Source organism: Nicotiana sylvestris, chromosome 7 (genome assembly GCF_000393655.2).
Source record: "Nicotiana sylvestris chromosome 7, ASM39365v2, whole genome shotgun sequence".
NCBI lineage: Eukaryota > Viridiplantae > Streptophyta > Magnoliopsida > Solanales > Solanaceae > Nicotiana > Nicotiana sylvestris.
Window position 1 is genome coordinate 104,566,982 of NC_091063.1, and position 19,124 is coordinate 104,586,105.

General features: G+C 40.8%; 1 protein-coding gene across 1 annotated transcript; it reads left to right on the forward strand.

Annotated features, from left to right (window-relative positions):
* The first annotated feature begins 471 nt into the window (after positions 1-471).
* LOC138873562 (uncharacterized) lies at positions 472-1,722 on the forward strand. Its single transcript, XM_070152035.1, has 2 exons — positions 472-497; positions 1,425-1,722. The coding sequence occupies exons 1-2, from the start codon at positions 472-474 to the stop codon at positions 1,720-1,722; spliced, it is 324 nt and encodes a 107-aa protein (XP_070008136.1).
* The last annotated feature ends 17,402 nt before the right edge of the window (positions 1,723-19,124 follow it).

Below are 19,124 nucleotides of genomic sequence, written 5' to 3' on the forward strand. Positions count from 1 at the left end.
ATCGTACAGGGATTCAAGGGATTAGGCCTGATTTTGGGTGGCGGTGGCTAGGGTTAGGTTAATGTCTTAGAGAGAACGGAGATGAGAGGGTTTCAGGGTGGCTGTTTGGTGAGAATGCCATGTTTTGGGGGGTCGTTTGGAACTAAAAAAGGAAAGGGGTAATTGTGGTCATTGATCTCTGTGATCAACGACAGAGATTGAAAGGATTTGGGGTCGGGTTGGACATTATAGGTTAGGTCTGGGTATATTTGGGATGATTCAATTGAATTGGGGGGTTAAACTTTGGCTAGGTAATTAGCTAAATCCGAAATAAGAGGGACATTTGTTAAATACCCTATTTAATTGATAAAATAATTTTTAAAAATAACTAATGGGCTGTAAAAAATGATTTTCATGCCTAAAAATATTTTAAAATAATTACTTAATATTTAAAAAATATAAAAGGTTATTTTCTGGTAAAATAATGTAGTAATGCGTGTGTGGGCTATAATTGCAAGGTAATTATAATTGCAGCCTAAAATACAAAAGTGACTATTTGTGCAACAATTGAAACTTAGAACAAATGCAAATGATAAACTTAAACCACGAAAATTATTATAAAACTATTTGTGATGAAATTAGTGATTGTTTTTATAAAGAAAATGCTGGAAGAAATTAGTTAAAATATTTTTAAAATGTAGAAATTGTATAAAAAATACTAATTGATGCCAAGGCATTGTTTTGAAAATATTATGGGAAAATTTGGGTATTAACAACAGCTATCAAAGAACTTGGCACAGGTTTGCGAAACTTGGAGAGACAAGTGGGATAAATTGCAACTATATTGTCTTAGAGAATCTGAGGAACTCTCCCTGCTGATACTGAAAAGAATCCCAAAGAAATGGTGAATGTTGTGACCTTGAGAAGCGGGCAAGTGTTGAAATATCCCACTCCAATCCAAAAAGAGGTTGTACTTGAATATGAAAGTGGGGAGAAGCTGAAAATTGAAGTTGATAAGAAGAAGAAAGTCAAGAAGGGAGCTGAGAAATAGAAGAAGGAGGAAACTTCAAGAAGGAAGGAATCTAATGAGAGCGAGCATATGCCTGCTCTACCTTTTCCCCAAAATCTATATAGAGAAAAGCTAGACAAGCAGTTTGAGAGATTTCTATATATGCTGAAACAGGTTCGTGTGAATTTACCATTCACTGAAGTGCTCTCACAGCCAAATTCTTGAAGGAGATCCTGACAAAGAAGAGAAAGATAGAATAGCCCTCAGTGGTCAAACTCACAGAGCATTGCAGTGCAATTTTGCAAAATAAACTCCCACAAAAGTGTGGAGATCCAGGGAGCTTTACTATACCTTGCTTTTTAGGCACTATTAATTTTGATAAGTTTTTATGTGATTCTGCTGCCTCAATTAATTTAATGCCTTTGTCTATTTATAGGAAACTGAAGAAGGAGATTGGAGAGATAAGGTTTGCGCCAATATCCTTGCAGCTGGCAAACCAAACAATTCTGATACCCGAAGGGATAGTGGAATATGTGTTAGTTCCGGTGGATAATTTCGTATTTTCTATAGACTTTATTGTGGTGAAGATGGAGGAAAACAAGGAAGTTCCCCTCATCCTGGGAAGACCATTCTTAGCAACAGGTAGAGCAATATTAGATATACACGAGAGGAAACTCATGCTTAGAGTGGGTGAGGAGATTGTGACGTTCAATATGGATGTAGAGACGGGGTGAAAAAGGAAAAGCCAACTGCAAGTGTTGAGTGGAAAGTGAAGGGCTCGAAAGAGAAGGCTGCAGTTAGTGAGAAAGATAAGTGTGGGGCGTACCCCAAGAAGGCCGAGAAGAAGCTATTTGCATGGATGTGTGCACTAGTTCGGGCACAAAGAATGGATTCCGACTTCGACTCAGACCCCGACTAGATGTTCAGGGAAGTTTTCTTTACCTTATACTTTTTAATTGTGTGTCATGGGGACATGCTACAACTTAAAGTGTGGGGGTGGGGGTATGTGTAAGTTGTATGTATTTTTAGTTTTAGTTTTTGTTTGTTAGTTGCAGTAGTAAAAATAGAAAAAATTGAAAACAATTTAAAATTTTCAATTTTTTCCGACGATGGATATCATCGACTGGTTTCTTGAGGGATTAAAGTCGAAGAAAAAATACAAAAAGATTTTCTTTTGTTATGCAGTGTAATAATTCCCCTTGAATTTTCTTTGTGTCGCGGTTCTTTTCCAAGGGTTTTGTTTGAACCGGGTGTAGTTAGTTTTTATTTTTGTTAGTAGTAGGAAACTTTGTGCTATGATTTGAATTGAAACAATATCTCTTGACTTTATTATTCCTTGAGAATAGTGAGTGCTTTAGTTGTGACGCTTAGGCTCAATTTTTGACTCTTTTATTGTACTTTAAATTGTATGATCTTAACTTTGCTTAACTGTTTTGACTAGAGTGTCTTGATGAGTCCAATCCGGAGTGAGTTATGTGCTATATGTGTGAGTTTTTGTGTTATTCTATGCATTGCATTTGATTTGTAGAACTTGCCCCGTGTGTTTGCAAAGTTAAATAGTAGTTTTATTCAGTCTTCGAAGTGATATAGGCATTTCTTTGTTGAGCCATTTATATGCTTTTACCCACCTAATTATTATGTATCTTAGTTAACTCCTTTGAGCCTGTAATCCTATTTCTTTGGCAACCACATTACAAGCCTTACCCATTTGTTTGAATTGACCATTTATTTGAACCTTGTACCTCTCATCAGCACTTGAAATTGTATGAACTTTGTAAAAGTTGAAGTGTGGGGTGGTTAGTTTGGCTTTGGATGGAACTAGTGAATTAAGGAGAAAGGTGCATTATGTTGAAAAAGTAAGAACCACTTGAATTGAAAAAGAAAAGAAAAAAAAATATAGTGTATTGTTGTGGAAAAAAATATTTCTTGATAAGTGGTGACTCTTGATGTAATTGTGCTTAAAGAAGTAGGAGTTAATGTATATTGATGTGATAGTGTAGTTATGGTTTGACATAAGTACGATGTTTTGAAAGGTAAAATGTGTGTATTAAAGTGCTTAGGGAGGTGTAGTCACTCGTATATCTAAATGTATCATACCCGTCCCGCAACCTACATCACAACCAATTAATGTCCTACTTGATCCTTGACTGAATGAGCTCAATTAGTAGAGTAGGACACTACGGTCAAGCCTATGGTTCATCTTTTGTGGAATATAAATGTTGTTTCTAAGAGTGAGTGAATTCTTTCTATCTTGAATTTCTAATTGTTTTTAAATTTAATTGTGTGTGGAACTACTCCCTATTGTTGTGCGAGGGCACTCGATTCATGAAGGAGAGGTAATGTCATTGACCTCTATGTTAGTGTAAGTGAGCGGATTGTAAAAAATGCATTGGTACTTGTGAGTCAAATCTTGAGGCAATGATGTTATGTTATTGTGCTTAATCTATTTTAATTATTCTTGGTATGATAAGTTATGAGAGTTTCTTAAATAGGTCATGTATTTATAAAGTGTAGTTTGATTGCTCGAGGACGAACAATGGTTTAAGTGTGGGGTGTTGATGGTCGGCTATAATCTCGTATTTTAGTCGCTCATTGCACTCTAATTCACTGCATTTTTATGGTGTTTGATCTTTAATCGCCAGTGTTTTGTACTTATTGTGTGTTTAATGCCGAGTAGGAGTGATTCCGAGTGATGTATATGTTATAGAGCTAATTCGAGCTATTTGGAGCTTTGAAGTCTAAGTAAAAGCCTAGAGTATTAAGACGGGATCGTGTTCGGGGGTCGAGAACCACATATGAATATCAAAAAGCAAGAAAAAATTTGTACTCTGAGAATTCTCCATAGATGAAGCATGTGGGGAGCCGCGGCTATGCAAAAGCTGCTTGTTGTGAATTGTGTAGCTCTCTAATAAATCCAACTGTTGCTCCGTGTGGCACGTCGCCCCATGCGGTGCGCCTACTTTTACAGAGCTAAAATCCTATTTCGTCTAGGAGAAGGTGGTTTCATCTAGGCCCGATGGAAAAATATTATTTTCTATACTTTTGACACATAATTGACCTAAGGAGGCTAAGGATGAGTTAGAGGAGCCAAAGCACAAGGATTTCATTATTCCTTCCTCACTCAAGACGAAAGTTTGGATTGAATTTATATTTTCCTTTATTTTAATTGTAACTGTGATGAATTACTCCATGTCTATGGAGTAGTTCCCTTTAGGGTTTGATGGATTTGGTATATTGTTATTTGTTTGTGAATATTAACTCTAGTCTTATGTATTGAAGCATTTTTGGATGATTTAATCGTTACATGTATATTCACTTGTGATGTAATCGAGAGAGGCTTAACTTGTGATGTAATTGAGAGAGGCATAACTTGTGATATCTTTGCATTATATTGTTGGTTGAGTTCATTAATTCTTCTTAGTAATCGAAAGAGGCTAGTTGAATAATTGATTAAAACTAGTTAGGAGGATAATCGAGAGAGGTTCTCCTAAAGACTAATCCACTACGCATTCGTGCATATCTTCACCAAGTTTAAATCGGTTCATCTCGTAAGGTTGAGACTTAATCAAGAGAGGTGTTTCTACTAACCAATTGAACTAATAATTAAGTGAATTCGAGACACTCATTTGAACATTAGAAGTGAATTAACTAGAGTTAAATCCTAGACAATTATCTTGCACCGATCCTATCAAATCCCTATCTTCTTCCATTGATATCATTTCTTCCTTCGATTGTCATTAGTCAGTAGTTCTAGATTCTTAGTTAATTTTAGTATAAATCACATAAATCTCAACTATTAATCATCTGGGATAGCAATCGAGCTACAACCTACGATAATACTATTTACAACAATCCATGTGCATACAATATTAAATTATACTATATTCGATTAGCGATCGTATTTAAGTGTGTATTTTGTGATTGTCATGAGCCGAGCTCGAGCTTGAAACTAGTGAAGCAGTTCCCTTCCCTGAGTGTGGACTCTGACCGTAAGAGAACGGTCGTTCTTACTATCCCAGCAGATGCCCGTGTCATATCCACTCCGGCGGGGGTAGTCAGCTACCTTCGTTGCCTGGTGACCAAGGAGGACCAGACAAAGATGAATGAAGTAGGAATGTTGAACTTCTTCAATGAGGTGCAACAGGCACTGAACCGGGTATGGTGTCTATCCTTTATACCCCTTTGCAAACATTGCTTAGTTTTAGGTGTGCTCTAATGGCTTCATAGTTTTTCAGGCTTCAGTGCTTCATCGTGAAAGCTTCCTTCGGTCCCGCTTGGATATCAACCAGCTCGAGTTCGAGCTCAAAGAGAAAGTCCGAAAGAAGGACATGTATAGAGCTCTTAGTTAACAACAAGATGAGGCCCTCAAGGACCTCCCAATTCTCCAAGCCGAGTTGGAAAAGGCTCAGAAGGAAGCTTCGTCCTTGAAGCAGGAGCACGATAAACTTGTCGAGAAGGCAAAGATCGTTGAAGCTAAAAATGAGAAGCAACTCGTGGTGACTAACTACACAACTTCGCATGTCCAAGAAAAGGTAGACCTAATCGACCAACTTTGGGCTGAGATGGATGAGGTCAAGGCCACGACCAAGTCGTGGAAGGGCAGGATGGGCCTGCTCGCTTCGGAAAAAGAGGCTGCTAAAGCAGAGCTCGCATCGGTCTAGAACCAATTTTGGGTGGCAAAGGACAAGGCAGACAAGTGGTTTCATCTCAATGATGAACTCCGGGCACAGCTGAACTCAACCGTCACGAAACGAGATGCCCTTGGCCAAGAATATGTCGCACTGAGGCCCAAATTGGATGTAACCCCTATTGATTCCTTTCATAGCGAGGACATGATGGCCCAGTATATGGCTGATGTCGAGTCAATTGAGGCCCGCTTAAAGACAAAGATTGAGTATGTAAAGCAGTTAAACCAGAGAGAGATCCTCAAGGAGATCCACGCTCGAGGTTTTGACCTATCGGCCGAGATTGAAGAAGCCAAGAAATAGAGGCCGAGGCAATGGAACTCTATGAGCTGCAGGGTCCCGAAGGCTCAGAGGTTTCCGTGGGCCGACGATTCTAGTGATGAGTCGAGCACTGGTGAGAACCATGCATAAATGCCTTAGTTATTTTTAGTTTTTCCTTATGTATTTCCCTTTTTTGTTTATTTTGAGGTCGTTTTATCGTGCCTTTGTACATATTTTTCTGAATATGTAAAATTTCCCCTTTTTGGCAATATCATATTCTTACTTCCAGCATCTATATGAAATTTTTTGTTTGCGTATTGTTTTTAATTCCTTAGCATAAAATCAAATGTAGTCTAGAGCATCCGTTCTTCGGAGGCCCAAATGGGCTCGATTTTGGTGGCAACTCTAGATTATTTGTGGCTTCAACTCTTCAATAAAATAGAAGGTTTTTAAGGTCCTTAAGTGTCCTAGACAATGTTTTTGTCGAGGGTAACCTTTTAATAGGTTATGATTTTTCGTAAGGGCCTTACTTTCTAAGTACGGACTTCAGACATCTCCAAACCATTTTTAGGGTGGTTGTGGCCTTTTGTGTTCGGACACTGCCTAATAGGCTTGGTTCCTCCGGGATTTGGTGGCACGGGTTGTTACAATTTTTACTGGTCGACATTCCCCGAGTAGGGGTAGCCCGTGGGCTTTAAGATCCAGGATCGAAGAAGTAAAATGCGCAGTAATAAAGTGTAAGGGAAGTAGAAATTTATTTCATTGCTTAATATGCAAGGTACATGATCGGAAGCGCATAAACAATGTGACGTGGCTAGAGTGGATTATATGGGCACGGTTCGCATGAACATTCGACCCTTACAATGAATCCTAACCACCAAGCCTTAGCTTTTGACACATAAAAATTTCTATTCCATTGCCAAAGATCTTAATCTAGGAGTAATGGTCCCCAATATTCGAGGCCGAACTTGTGAGGGCTCGAATGATGTTGATTTGATGCAAACGATCGTCGATTCTAGTTTAAAGCTGGTCTTCAAATCTAAGATAGCACGTTTTATTGTTGCCTCATTAAAAACCTTGTCAAAAATCCACTTACCGACAAAACTGGTTCAAGGGAAAAAGAGTGCAACACGTGATTTCATACCTAATAGCCACATCTGCCGTTGGCCGAGTACCTACATGCGTTAGTTCGTAATGTAACAAAATTAAAAAGGAATTAAGTTCGTACCTTAGTAGTATTACTGCTTCAAGTGTGCCACGTTCCAATTATTTGGTAGTTGTACACCGCTTCCCGTTTCGAGTCTATATGAACCTTTGCCGATTATTCCGATAACTCGATATGGTCCTTCCCAATTCGGGACCAATTTCCCTTCGTTTGGGTTCCTGGTGTGTAGTGTTACCTTTCTCAACACCAAGTCCTCGACTTGAAAATGTCAGAGGTTGGCTCTTCGTTTGTAATACCTTTTGACTCGCTGCTTTTGGAAGGCTAACCAGACCATGATAGCCTCCCACCTTTCATCCAATAGTTCTAGGCTCGTGATCATAGTCTCAACGTTTGACTCTCCGGTAGCATACTGGAACCTGAGGCTCGCTTCCCCACCTCGACTAGTATTAAGGCTTCAAATCCGTAGACCATAGAAAATGGGATGGCCCTGATGCTCGATTTCGAAGTCGTACGGTATGCCCATAGGACTTTGGGCAATATTTCCTTCCATTTTCCTTTCGAACAGGTCAACCTCTTTTTCAGGTTTTGGAATATATTTTTGTTCGTTAATTTTGCATGCCCTTTCCCACTAGGGTGATAAGGCATTGATAGTATCTTCTTGATCTTGTGATCTTCAAAAAACTTACTCACCTTGCTGCCGACGGATTATTTCCTATTGTCATAAACGATCTCTGCTGGTATCACTAATCGACATATTTTGTGATCCCAGATGAAGTCAATGACTTCTTTATCTCGTACCTTCTCGAACGCTTAAGCTTGGACCCATTTGGAAAAATAATCGGTCATGAATAGTATTAATTGGGCCTTACCTGGTGCTTATGGCAGGGGACCGACAATGTCCATTCCCCACTTCATAAATGGCCACAGAGACAGAGAACTTAGTGGAACATCTCTCCCAATTGATGGATCATCGGGGTGTGTCTTTGGCACACGTCGCATTTTCATACAAAGTCTCTCGCATCCTTTTCCCTTTTATTCCAGTACTAACTGGCTCTGATTAGCTTCCTATCTAAGGATTCATCCTTCGAATGGTTTCCACAAGTGCCCTCGTGAACTTCTCTCATGGCATATTCAGTCTCTCCTGACCCTAAGCATCTGGACAGTGGACCGAAGAAAGATCTTCTGAACAATGCCCCTTCGATTAAGCAAAACGTGGCAGTCTTAGTGCACAGGGCTCTCGATTCCTTGGGATCTGAAGGCAATTTTCCTATCTTTAGGTAGTCTATGCATTTTTTTCTCCAATCCTATGTCAATCTTGTCGATTTTACTTTGCGTGATATTTTTCTACCATCGAGTTCATCAGTTATAACACTGCCTCCGAGCTGAATTCATAGGAGTCGATAGATGACCCTAAGTTGGCCAGTGCATCAACCTCACTATTTTTATCTTGGGGTACATGCTACAGATTCCATTCCTTGAATTTATGCAGGGTCACCAACAATTTGTCCAGGTACCTCCACATCTATTCTTCTTTTACTTCGAGCATTCCGTTGACTTGATTTACGACGAGGTGGGAGTCGTATTTGGCCTCGATCACTTCGGCCCTAAGGCTCTTATCCAGTTCTAGACCTGCAATCATGGCCTTATACTCGACTTCATTGTTAGTCAATTTTACAGTTCTAATAGACTACCTGATCATGCTTTATGCAGGTGGTTTTAACACGATACCGAGCCTGGACCCTTTCGCGTTGGAGGAACCGTCCATGAATAGGGTCCAGATTCTCGAATTAGTTCCCGAGGTGAGAAATAATTCCTTTTCGACTTTGAATATTAAGGCCGACGTAAAGTTGTCCACGAAGTATGCCAAAATCTAATATTTATGGCAGTTCAAGGTCGGTAATCGATGTCGTACCCGATAATCTCTACGGCCTATTTTGCCAACTGGCCCAAAACTCGGGCTTATGCATGATATTCCTCAATGGGTAAGAGGTTACGACACATATATGGTGGTACTGAAAGTATGTCTTTAGCTTCCTGAAAGTGCTTATCAAAGTGAGTGCTAACTTTTTCAAGTGAGGATACCTCGATTCGGCATAGCCTGGAGTTATACTAATATATTAAATAGGAAATTGCATACCTTCTAACTTCCGAACCAAGACACCACTTACCACCACCTGGAAACTGCCAAATAGAGGTACAACTGTTCGTCTACTTCAGAGTGTGCAGCAGCGGGGGACTCAACAGGTACCGTTTGAGTTCTTCCAAAGCTTGTTGGCATTCCGAAGTGCAGGAAAAGTTATTCTTCTTCTTCAAAAGTGAGAAGAATCAATGGCTCTTACTCGAGGACTTCGAGATGAACCTGCCCAATGTTAAGCCCGTTCAATACCCAGACTAGCAGAATAATTTGGTCCTGTATCCCTAATTTCTCTATGACCCTTATTCTAATATGTTGGCCGAGCTACCTAGATCAATTAGCATGCGTTTAACTTGAAATTTATTGATAAGTACGGACATACCAGTGCATCATTGTAAGGCCGTATGATGCCCTCGGCATCTTCGTCGTTTAACAAAATGGCTCCCTCCGAAACATAATCTCGAGTGCGTATTTCCCTTGTGATAGATACTTTAGTGCGTTTTATCATCGTTCCTTGAGGAACATCGACTCCTCCAATGATCATGTTGATCACGTGTCTAGGCTCCTCTTGTTCGACCTGTTTGTTGGTGTCCCTATTCCTGAAGTGGTTTTTGGCTCGCTCGCTTAGGAATTCTCGGAGGAGCCTGTTATTGAATAACCGAGCAACTTCTTCTCTTAACTGTAGGCAATATTTAGTCCTGTAACCATGAGTGGTGTGATATTTACACATCAAATTAGGATCTCTCTAGGTAGGATCAGACTGTAATGGTCGTGGACACTTAGTCTCTTTGATGCACTCTATGGCTAACATGATGCTGGTAGCGTCCACGTTGAAGTTGTATTCCAACAATCTAGGGCCTCCCTACTTCCGAGCGACCAATCAAACCCATTCTTGCTCATCAAACCTCGACCACCGGGCCCTCGGTCGCTTCTTATCTCATTCCTTAAAGGGTGATGCCCGAATCCATTTCCCCTTCGGTCCGTGTTTTATGGATGATACCGATCTCGGACCGTTCTTGGCTATAGATCAATGTCCCTCTTAGATCTATCAGCCCTAATAAGGTAAACAGATCGAGAAGGGGCCCCGAGTTGGTCGTTCTAGACCCTGATCTTCGACTGATACCTATTATGAATGTCGGCCCAAGTTATCGCCGGGTACTTCACCAAATTTTGTTTTAGTTGTTGAGAAGCCAAGGAACTTTGGGGGTTGAGCCCCTGAGTAAATTCCTGAATTGCCCAATCATCTACAACTGGTGGCAGGTCTATCCGTTCTATCTGGAATCTTGACATGAACTCCTTGAGCATCTCGTTATCCCTTTGTTTGACCTTGAAAAGATCAAACTTCCTGGTCTCGACCTTGATGGCCCTAGTATGGGCATTTACGAAAGCATCTGCAAGTATAGAAAATGAGTCAATGCAATTTGGGGGCAAGTTGTGATACCATATAATTGCTCCCTTGGACAAAGTCTACCCAAACTTCTGCAGTAACACCAATTCGATCTCTTCATTTACCAAATTGTTCCCCTTGATTGCGCATGTATAGGAGGTCACATGCTCATTTGGATCTGTGGTCCCATTATATTTGGGGATGTCTGACATATGTTACCTCTTTAGGATCGGCTTTGGTGCCACACTCAGAGGAAAAGGCTTCTGGATAAACGTTTTGGAGTCCGGTCCCTTCAATATCGGGGTGCTCCCGGGATCTGATCGACCCTGGAGTTTTATGTTTCCACCTTTCTTTCATTAGCCTCAATCTTTTTCTCACTCGACTCCACTCGTTTCGTCAATGCTTCGAGCATTTTCATTACCTCTCGATTTACCCAAGCTCGGGTTCACCAGCCTTTCGATATATTGTTCGCCTCTTCGGGTGCTTTCTCGGGATTGTTCGGGCTCGACCATGTTGGGGGAAGGATTTGATTCTACAAATGTGCTATTGTCGCTTGTTGAGCCTGTAGTATTTCTAAAATCAGTCGTAAGCTCACCCCCATCACCTTCACCCTCGGGTGGTACTTGAGTTGTTGGTCGGGGTACCCCGCGAACATTGTTTTCAAGATCAGTTGGCAAATTGATGTTGATGGCCACCTACGAGTTAACATCGACCGGGTCAGCAACTGGGACACTACTGGGATCAGCACGAAGCATATCGTTGTTGGGCACTAAATTATTATTTTTACCTTGATATCCAGATCATTGTCAACGATCAAGTGAGCAGACTGAGAGTTTGACATTTTTAGGCTGACCTGAAATTAAGATTTCAAAGAACAATAAAATAGGGTGTGTTATGGAGATTCGTATCAAATAACCACTATTATCCTTTTTCCCACGGTGGGCACTAAACTGCTTAACCTAAAATTAGTTAACAATTAAATTTTTACGTGGTTTAAAGAATAATAACAACAATAAAAATAACAATAACAACAACAATTACAACAACAACATCAACAACATCAACAACAACAACAACAATTACAACAACAACATCAACAATAACAACAACAAATCCAGTAGTTTCCCACGAGTGGAGAACGCAGAGAGGTTATTTCCGATAGACCCTCAGCTAGAGAATGACTGAAAAAGAAAAGGTAATTGCAACAAGTAGGAATAAGATCAATATGAATAAGACCGAATCCAAGAATGTAGTCAAACTCTAGGTAGTAATAGCCATCTATGAATAAAAGATATCATACTAACACTAATGCTAGCGAACTGAGTAAGACAAAGAAAAATGCTCGACTACCTACGAACCTTCTACCCTAATTTTTGACCTCCACACCCTCCTGTCTAGGTCCATGTCCTCAATCAACTCCATCTGCGCCATGTCTTGCCTAATAACCTCTCCCCAAGACTTCTTAGGCCTACCTCTACCCCTTTTGCTGTCAACCGAGGCTAACCGTTGGCAACTTCTAACTGGGACTTCTATACTTCTCCTCTTAACATTCTCAAACTATCTCAACCTCGCCTTCCGCATCTTAAAGGATATGTGATTTAATTCAACACGAATAATTAAGAATAACAGGTAAATGAATTAAAGACAAAATAAACGATCAAATCAATTGTAGTGTTATAACCAAGATTGGTCTTAGGTTTACCAATGACCTTGTCCTCGAATGTACCCTCGGTTCGAGCCCAGCCATGAATGAAGACCAGAATGAATGAGCAAAGTTTTCTAACAGTAACTACAAGATAGAAAATAAACTTATATTGCTTTAATTTGCGTGTTACAATGTGTGTTACAAAAGAAAAACTTTTCCTTTTATATAGTAGGAGAGTTTCAATCCTAGTATACTTCTTAAAAAGGTAAAAATCTTCATTTCTCGATAATTGTTGGTCCATAATCGACATCGAGCGAGATTCGCACCGTGATAATATCCGGTTGAAGGCGAGTATTACGACCTCCTACCCGTCATGCATAACCGTTCACCATGCCTCCCGAGGTCTAGAACTTACACTCGGCCCGGGGCGCGTTGCTCTACCATGTTCAATGTCGGATATACCGTTCACTCTTCCAGGGTCTCAATACGAAGGGTCTCTGCGCTACCCCTTTGTTTTCTCACCGGGGAATTGGGGTAGACATTGCCCCCGATTTTACCCGTATACATATAAATTTGGGAGAGAGTACTATATAAATTTCTAAATATAGTTTCTTCATTTGATATAATTATTATTTTTTAAACTATAAGACTATATAACTGTTGATCAAACCTGAAATATACACTTTGTAATAAGTATTCAGAAAACCAGTCATTGTCAAATATGCATTACAATCTTATCAATTACAACTGCAAAGATTATTGGACGTTATTTTGATCAATTATAGTGCGTAAAAGAAAATTACTGCAGCTTTATAAAGTTGTTTCGATCTCAACCCCATTGAGCCATTCCTAACTTAATATTTGAACTAGAATTGTGTCAGTCGTCAAATAAAAATGTGAACCAGAAGAAGAAGAAGTAAAAGGCCTTCTTTCTCCACAAAAAAATGTATTTTTCAAGAAAACGCATAAAAACAAAAAAAGGAAAAAAGAAAAATATAGTTAAACAAAGAGAAAGATGTTATAAATATATATTATATTATGGATGTTCATTTAGTACTCCGTTGTAAATAAGCTTCCTGAAGAAGTTTATCCATATGGGCCTCCACCGTAAATATGGTTATCTATTTAGTACTCTATTGGAAATAAGCTTCCTGAAGACGCTTATTTTTTTGATACTCTGTTATGGATAAATATTATCCCCGGCAGAAGATTATCTATATCTGGTACAGTAGCAGCTTACAAGCAACTTACAAGTAGCTTACACAGCAGCTTGCAGTAGCAGCTTATAAGCAACTTACATAGCAGCTTACACAGCAGCTTACAAACCAGCTTGCAGTAGCAGCTTACACAGCAGCTTCCTTTCTTCTATAAATAGAGGAGATTTCAGTTCATTATGTACATGAATTTGAAATTGAATAATAAATCTCTCTCTCTCTCTCTCTATACTTGTCGTTGATTTCTTTACTTTAAGTCTTTATTTTATAATATGTTATCAGCACGAGACTTTACCGTGATCACTTACCTTGAAAGATATATTACTATAGTTATCCTCGTCCAAAGGCATTGGTTCTCACTATAAGTAAGATCAAACTATTATATTTATGGATTTCTACCCTTTTTACAGTAGGTTGAACGATTGATATTTCTTTGCCATTAGTATTTTATAATATTAGCAAAGTAAGCATGGAAATGATTCCATGTTTTTCTTAAAGGTTTTATTATATCACGTTATTATTCATAGATCCTAAGGAGCCTAATTGGTTCACTTAGCTGTTCATGCCATAAATTTGTTCTTGTAGAAAAATATTATGAGAAGGGACTATTGTAACGACCCGACCGGTCATTTCATGAGTTAACTGTATTATGTGTTATTGGGTTGGTTGACTCAGGTTTAGAGAGGTATTGATAAGGTTTAAGACACTTAGTCTCTTTTGAGTAAGCTTAAGTTGGAAAAGTCAACCGGATATTGACTTATGTAAAAAAGGGCTCGGATGTGAATTCCGATGGTTCGGATAGCTTCAAGAGCTGATTTGGGACTTAGGAGCGTGATCGGAATGTATTTTGGAGGTCCGGAGTAGATTTAGGCTTGGATTGGCGAAATTGGAATTTTGGCATTTTTCAGTTGATAGGTGAGATTTTGATATAGGGTTGGAATGGAATTCTGGAAATTGGAGTAAGTCCGCTGTGTCATTTGTGATGTGTGTGCAAAATTTCAGGTCATTCGGACGAGGTTTGATAGACTTTTTGATCGAAAGTGGAATTTGGATGTTTTTGAAATTCTTACGCTTGAATCCGATGTAAATTTGGTGTTTTGATGTTGTTTTGAGCATTCTAAAGGTTAGAACATGTTTTAATGAGGTTATGGGATATATTTGCATGTTTGGTGAGGTCCCGAGGGCCTCGGCTGAGTTTCGGGTGGTTGAACGGATCATTTCATGTTGGAGGAAATTGCAGAAAAACTGTTGTTGGTGTTACAGGTTTTTGACATTCGCGTTCGCGAAGGGTTAGGATGTGAGGCAGTGGAGTTGGCCTTCGCGTTCGCGAAGATTGTCCCGCATTCACAAATAGAAGAGGCCAGTGGTCATCGCGTTTACGAGGGCTTTTCCACGTTCGCGTAAAGGAAAGGTGAGCATCTGGAGTCCTGGATAATTGTGTTTCGCGTTCGCGAGAGGGTCATCGCGTTCGCGATGCTTTGATGAGCTGAAGCTTCGCGTTCGTGTTAGGGGTGTCCTGTTTGCGAGGAAGGAATTAGTGGTCAGCATAAGTTTATGCTTCGCGAATGCGAGGCGTTGACCGCGTTCGCAAAGAAGGATTGTGAATAGCTGGGCAGAATGTTTAAAAAGCCATATCCGCGATTTTGGGTCAAACTTTCACCATTGTTGAGCGATTTTAGAGCTTTTTGAGGAGGATTGAAGAGGGAATCAAGGGGAAACACTTGGAGGTAAGATTTATGGACTTAATACTCAATGTAATTTCACATCGTTGTGCTACATTAAGGTGACACACACGCTAGATGACGAGCATGGGGTCATGAACCATTGGGGATTGTGACTTAGTCTGTCTCGTATGAATGTTAAACCGTGTATTTGATCGAAAACTATTTGTTATCATCATGTTTTGGGCTGAATGTCATATTTGGGCCTCAATTATTTTGGACTCTTAGGAGATTTTTACTACTATTCTTCACTGTTTTGACTTCATATTTGTGCTTAGTCATGTTGTATTCTACTGTTTTCATAACTGAGCCATGTTTACTCCGTTTTTTACATTTTTAAATGATATTGTGGGCTGAGTATCATGTTTCACTATGCCCGAGTGGCTTTTAGAGATTTTAGACTGAGTGAGGCTGAGGGCCTGTGTTGTGAGGTTATTATGGGATCGGGTTGCACGTCGCAGCGGTATTCTGCTGATTCATGATTATGAGGCTGAGGGCCAGATTTGTTACGCCACGAGGTGGCTTGTGATAAGGTCGAGTGCCTATTTGATTATGCCACGAGATAGTTTGTTATTGCGCTTGGGCTGTAAGGAGCCCCTCTGGGAGTTAGTACAACCTCAGTGAGCGCGGGTACCCAGTATGAGATTTGATATTGCCTGAGGGGCTGTTGTTGTTACATGTTATTGCCCGAGGGCCTGATACGAGTGATTGTGAGATAGCCCGAGGGGCTGGTTCTATTGGTATTTTGCCCGAGGGGCTGATTTATGTCTCTATCCTTTTCTCCCTATTTTCATCACTCGTTTGAACTACTAAAAAATGTTTTAAAGAGGTTTTCACTTAACTAAGGTGTTTTTATGAGCTTTTACTGCTTTGTTGCATTATACTGGTTTTATACTGTTTTTTGTAGCAATATGTTGTGTTATACATGTTTTTTATCGCTCAACTGCCTTTACTTTTATTACTTACTGAGTTGGCATACTCACATTACTCCATGCATCATGTGTGCAGATCTAAGAGTCGCGGGTCACGCTAGCGAGGGCTGATTGCTTCCATAGCAGGCTTGTTCGGAGTTGACCAGGTAGCTGCTCGGCATTCACATCCCAGTGCTTCTCCTTCCTATTTTATTTTTCCTTTGTACTAGCCTTGTATTAGACTATATAGTCTTTTCATACTCTTAGACGGATTTTTAGATGCTCATGACTGATGACACCCCGATGTCAGGCTGTGTTTGTTTCTGTATTGTTCTATTCTACTCTATATCTTGGGATTATAGCTTCTTACTGACTTAAATATGAATTATTATAACTATTTAGTTGGATTGGGGGTTTGTGTCAGCTGGCGTTGTTTCACGATAGGCGCCATCATGACTGGATCCAATTTAGGGTCGTGACAAGTTAGTATCAAATCCTAGGTTGCATAGGTCTCATGAGTCATGAGCAGGTTTAGTAGAGTCTCGCGGATTGGTACGGAGACGTCTGTATTTATCCTCGGGAGACTGCAGAATCTTTAGGAAAATTTCATATTCTTGAAATTCTTGTTATGTGAATCTGTTGATCCGAGTACTAAACTTCTGTTATTCTATTCTCTCACAGATGGTGAGGACACGTGCTACCCGTCAGGATGGACGACCACTAATACCACCAGCTGGGGCCACTAGAGGTCGAGGACACGGTCGAGGCCATGGTAGGGACAGGGGTGTAGCCCGCACAGCAGCTAGGGCAGCACCTGCAGATCCACCAGCCGCCCCATTTCATGATCAGGTCCCAGTTGTGGACACTCCAGCAGCACCAGCTCAGGCACCAGCTGTGCCCATTGTGATTCCAGGTCTTCAGGAGGCCTTGGCTCAGATTCTAACAGTATGCACTGGCCTAACTTAGGCGGTCTCAGTTACTACAGCCGCAGCTACTTCTCAGGCTAGGGGAGGCACTCAGACTCTCGCCGCTCGCACACCTGAGCAGGTCGTGCAGAGACTTCAAACACCGGGGACACCTCCAGCCCAGTCGGTTGCAGCTGTTCAGGACTATGTAGCTCCTGTTATGCCAGAGAATGAGCAGCGCAAATTGAAAAGGTTTGGTAGACTTCAGCCTCCGATTTTCAGTGGTATAGAGGGCGAGGATGCCCAAGGTTTCTTGGACAAGTGTCATAGGATTCATCGCACAACGGTTATTCTAGAGACCAGCAGGGTCGTATTTACTACTTTTCAGTTTTCTAGAGCTTCCTTCACTTAGTGGGAGGCTTATGAGATGCGTAGGCCTGTTGGTGCAGCACCCCTTACCTGGCAGTAGTTCTCTGTTCTCTTTTTGGAGAAGTATGTGCCACAGTCTCATAGAGAGGAGCTGCGCAGGTAGTTTGAGCAGTTGCGTTAGGGAGATATAACTGTGACACAGTATGAGTTGAGGTTCTCAAAGTTAGCTCGTCATGCTGTTTGGTTGGTTCCTACGGAGAGAGAGAGATAGAAAGAGGATTATGAGGTTCATTGATGGCCTCATGTATTAGTTTCGGATTCTCATGACCAAGGAGAGGGTGTCTAGTGCTATGTTTGAGGAGGTTGTTGACATTGCTCGCAAGATTGAGTCAGTTAGTCTCTAGGAGAGATGAGAGGGAGGCCAAGAGGTCTCAGGGATCTGGTAGTTATGGTGGTGCCCCTTCGAGAGGTCAGTTTCAGCACGGCAGGGGTCGTCCATTCAGACATGCTCAGTTAGCTCGCCCAGGTTATCATGGGGCATCATCGGGTCATTGTTCTCACAGTTCTCATCAGGGCCATTCATCACTCAATGCCCTTCCAGCCTAGAGTTAGTCTCGTGCTGCATTAGTTCAGGGCTCTTCTATGCCAGGTGCATATGCTAGTCATTCCGGTGCTAGGGGTTCCCTTCACTCCCTATCTCCAGCACTAGGGAGTTGTTATGAGTGTAGAGAGTTAGGTCACATGTGGAGGCAATGTCTTCGTCGTCTTGGGGTTTTATCTCAGTAGAGGAGTCATCCATCAGCTTTAGCGCTAGTTACTTCACGACCACACACCCAGCCAGCTAGGGGTGGAGGTCAGTCAGCTAGGGTCGCCCTCGAGGGGGAGGTCGATCAGGTAGTGGTCAGGACCATTTCTATGCCCTCCCAGCTAGACCCGATGATATTTCTTTAGATATTGTGATTACAGGTATTGTCTTAGTTTGCCACAGAGATGCCTCTGTGTTATTTGATCCCGGTTCCACTTTTTCATATGTTTCATCATATTTTGCTCGTTATTTAGATACGCCCCGCGAGTCTCTTATTTCATTTGTTCTTGTATCTACCCCAGTAGGTGATACTATTATTGTGGACCGTGTGTACAAATCATGTGTAGTGACTATTAGGGGTCTAGAGACCCGAGTGGAACTGTTAATGCTTTGTATGGTGGACTTTGATGTGATATTGTGCATGGATTGGCTATCTCTGTGTCGTACTATTTTGGATTGTCATGCTAAGACAGTGACATTGGCTATGCCGGGTGTCACACCTCCTTTATCCTACCACCCCCAGAAGGTAGATATAAAGGAGTTTTTTTCAATTTAAAGTGACAATCGAAACGGGATTATTTATTAAAAATTCAGAGTCGACACTTGGGATAATTTATGGTGTCCCAAGTCACCGGTTCAAATCCCGAATCGAGGAAAAAAGTGACTCTGTTTTACAGTCCGCGAACATAGAAATCCGGGTAAGGAATTCTGTTAACCCAGGAGAAGGTGTTAGGCATTCCCGAGTTCCGTGGTTCTAGCACGGTCGCTCAACTGTTATATTCGGCTCAATTTTCTGATTTTAGACATTTTAAACCTATGTGCAAATTTTAACTTTTTACCCGCTTTTATTTAATTTTTAAGAATATTGCAACACTTGTTAAAATACGTCTTGAACCATGTCACATAAATGCACCCACGGTCTTCGACATATTTC

Coding starts and splice junctions, on each gene's coding strand:
- LOC138873562 (XM_070152035.1), top strand. CDS start 472: ATGCGTGTGTGGGCTATAATTGCAAG. Junction 498..1,424: donor GTGTGGGCTATAATTGCAAG/GTAATTATAATT, acceptor GTCTATTTATAG/GAAACTGAAGAAGGAGATTG.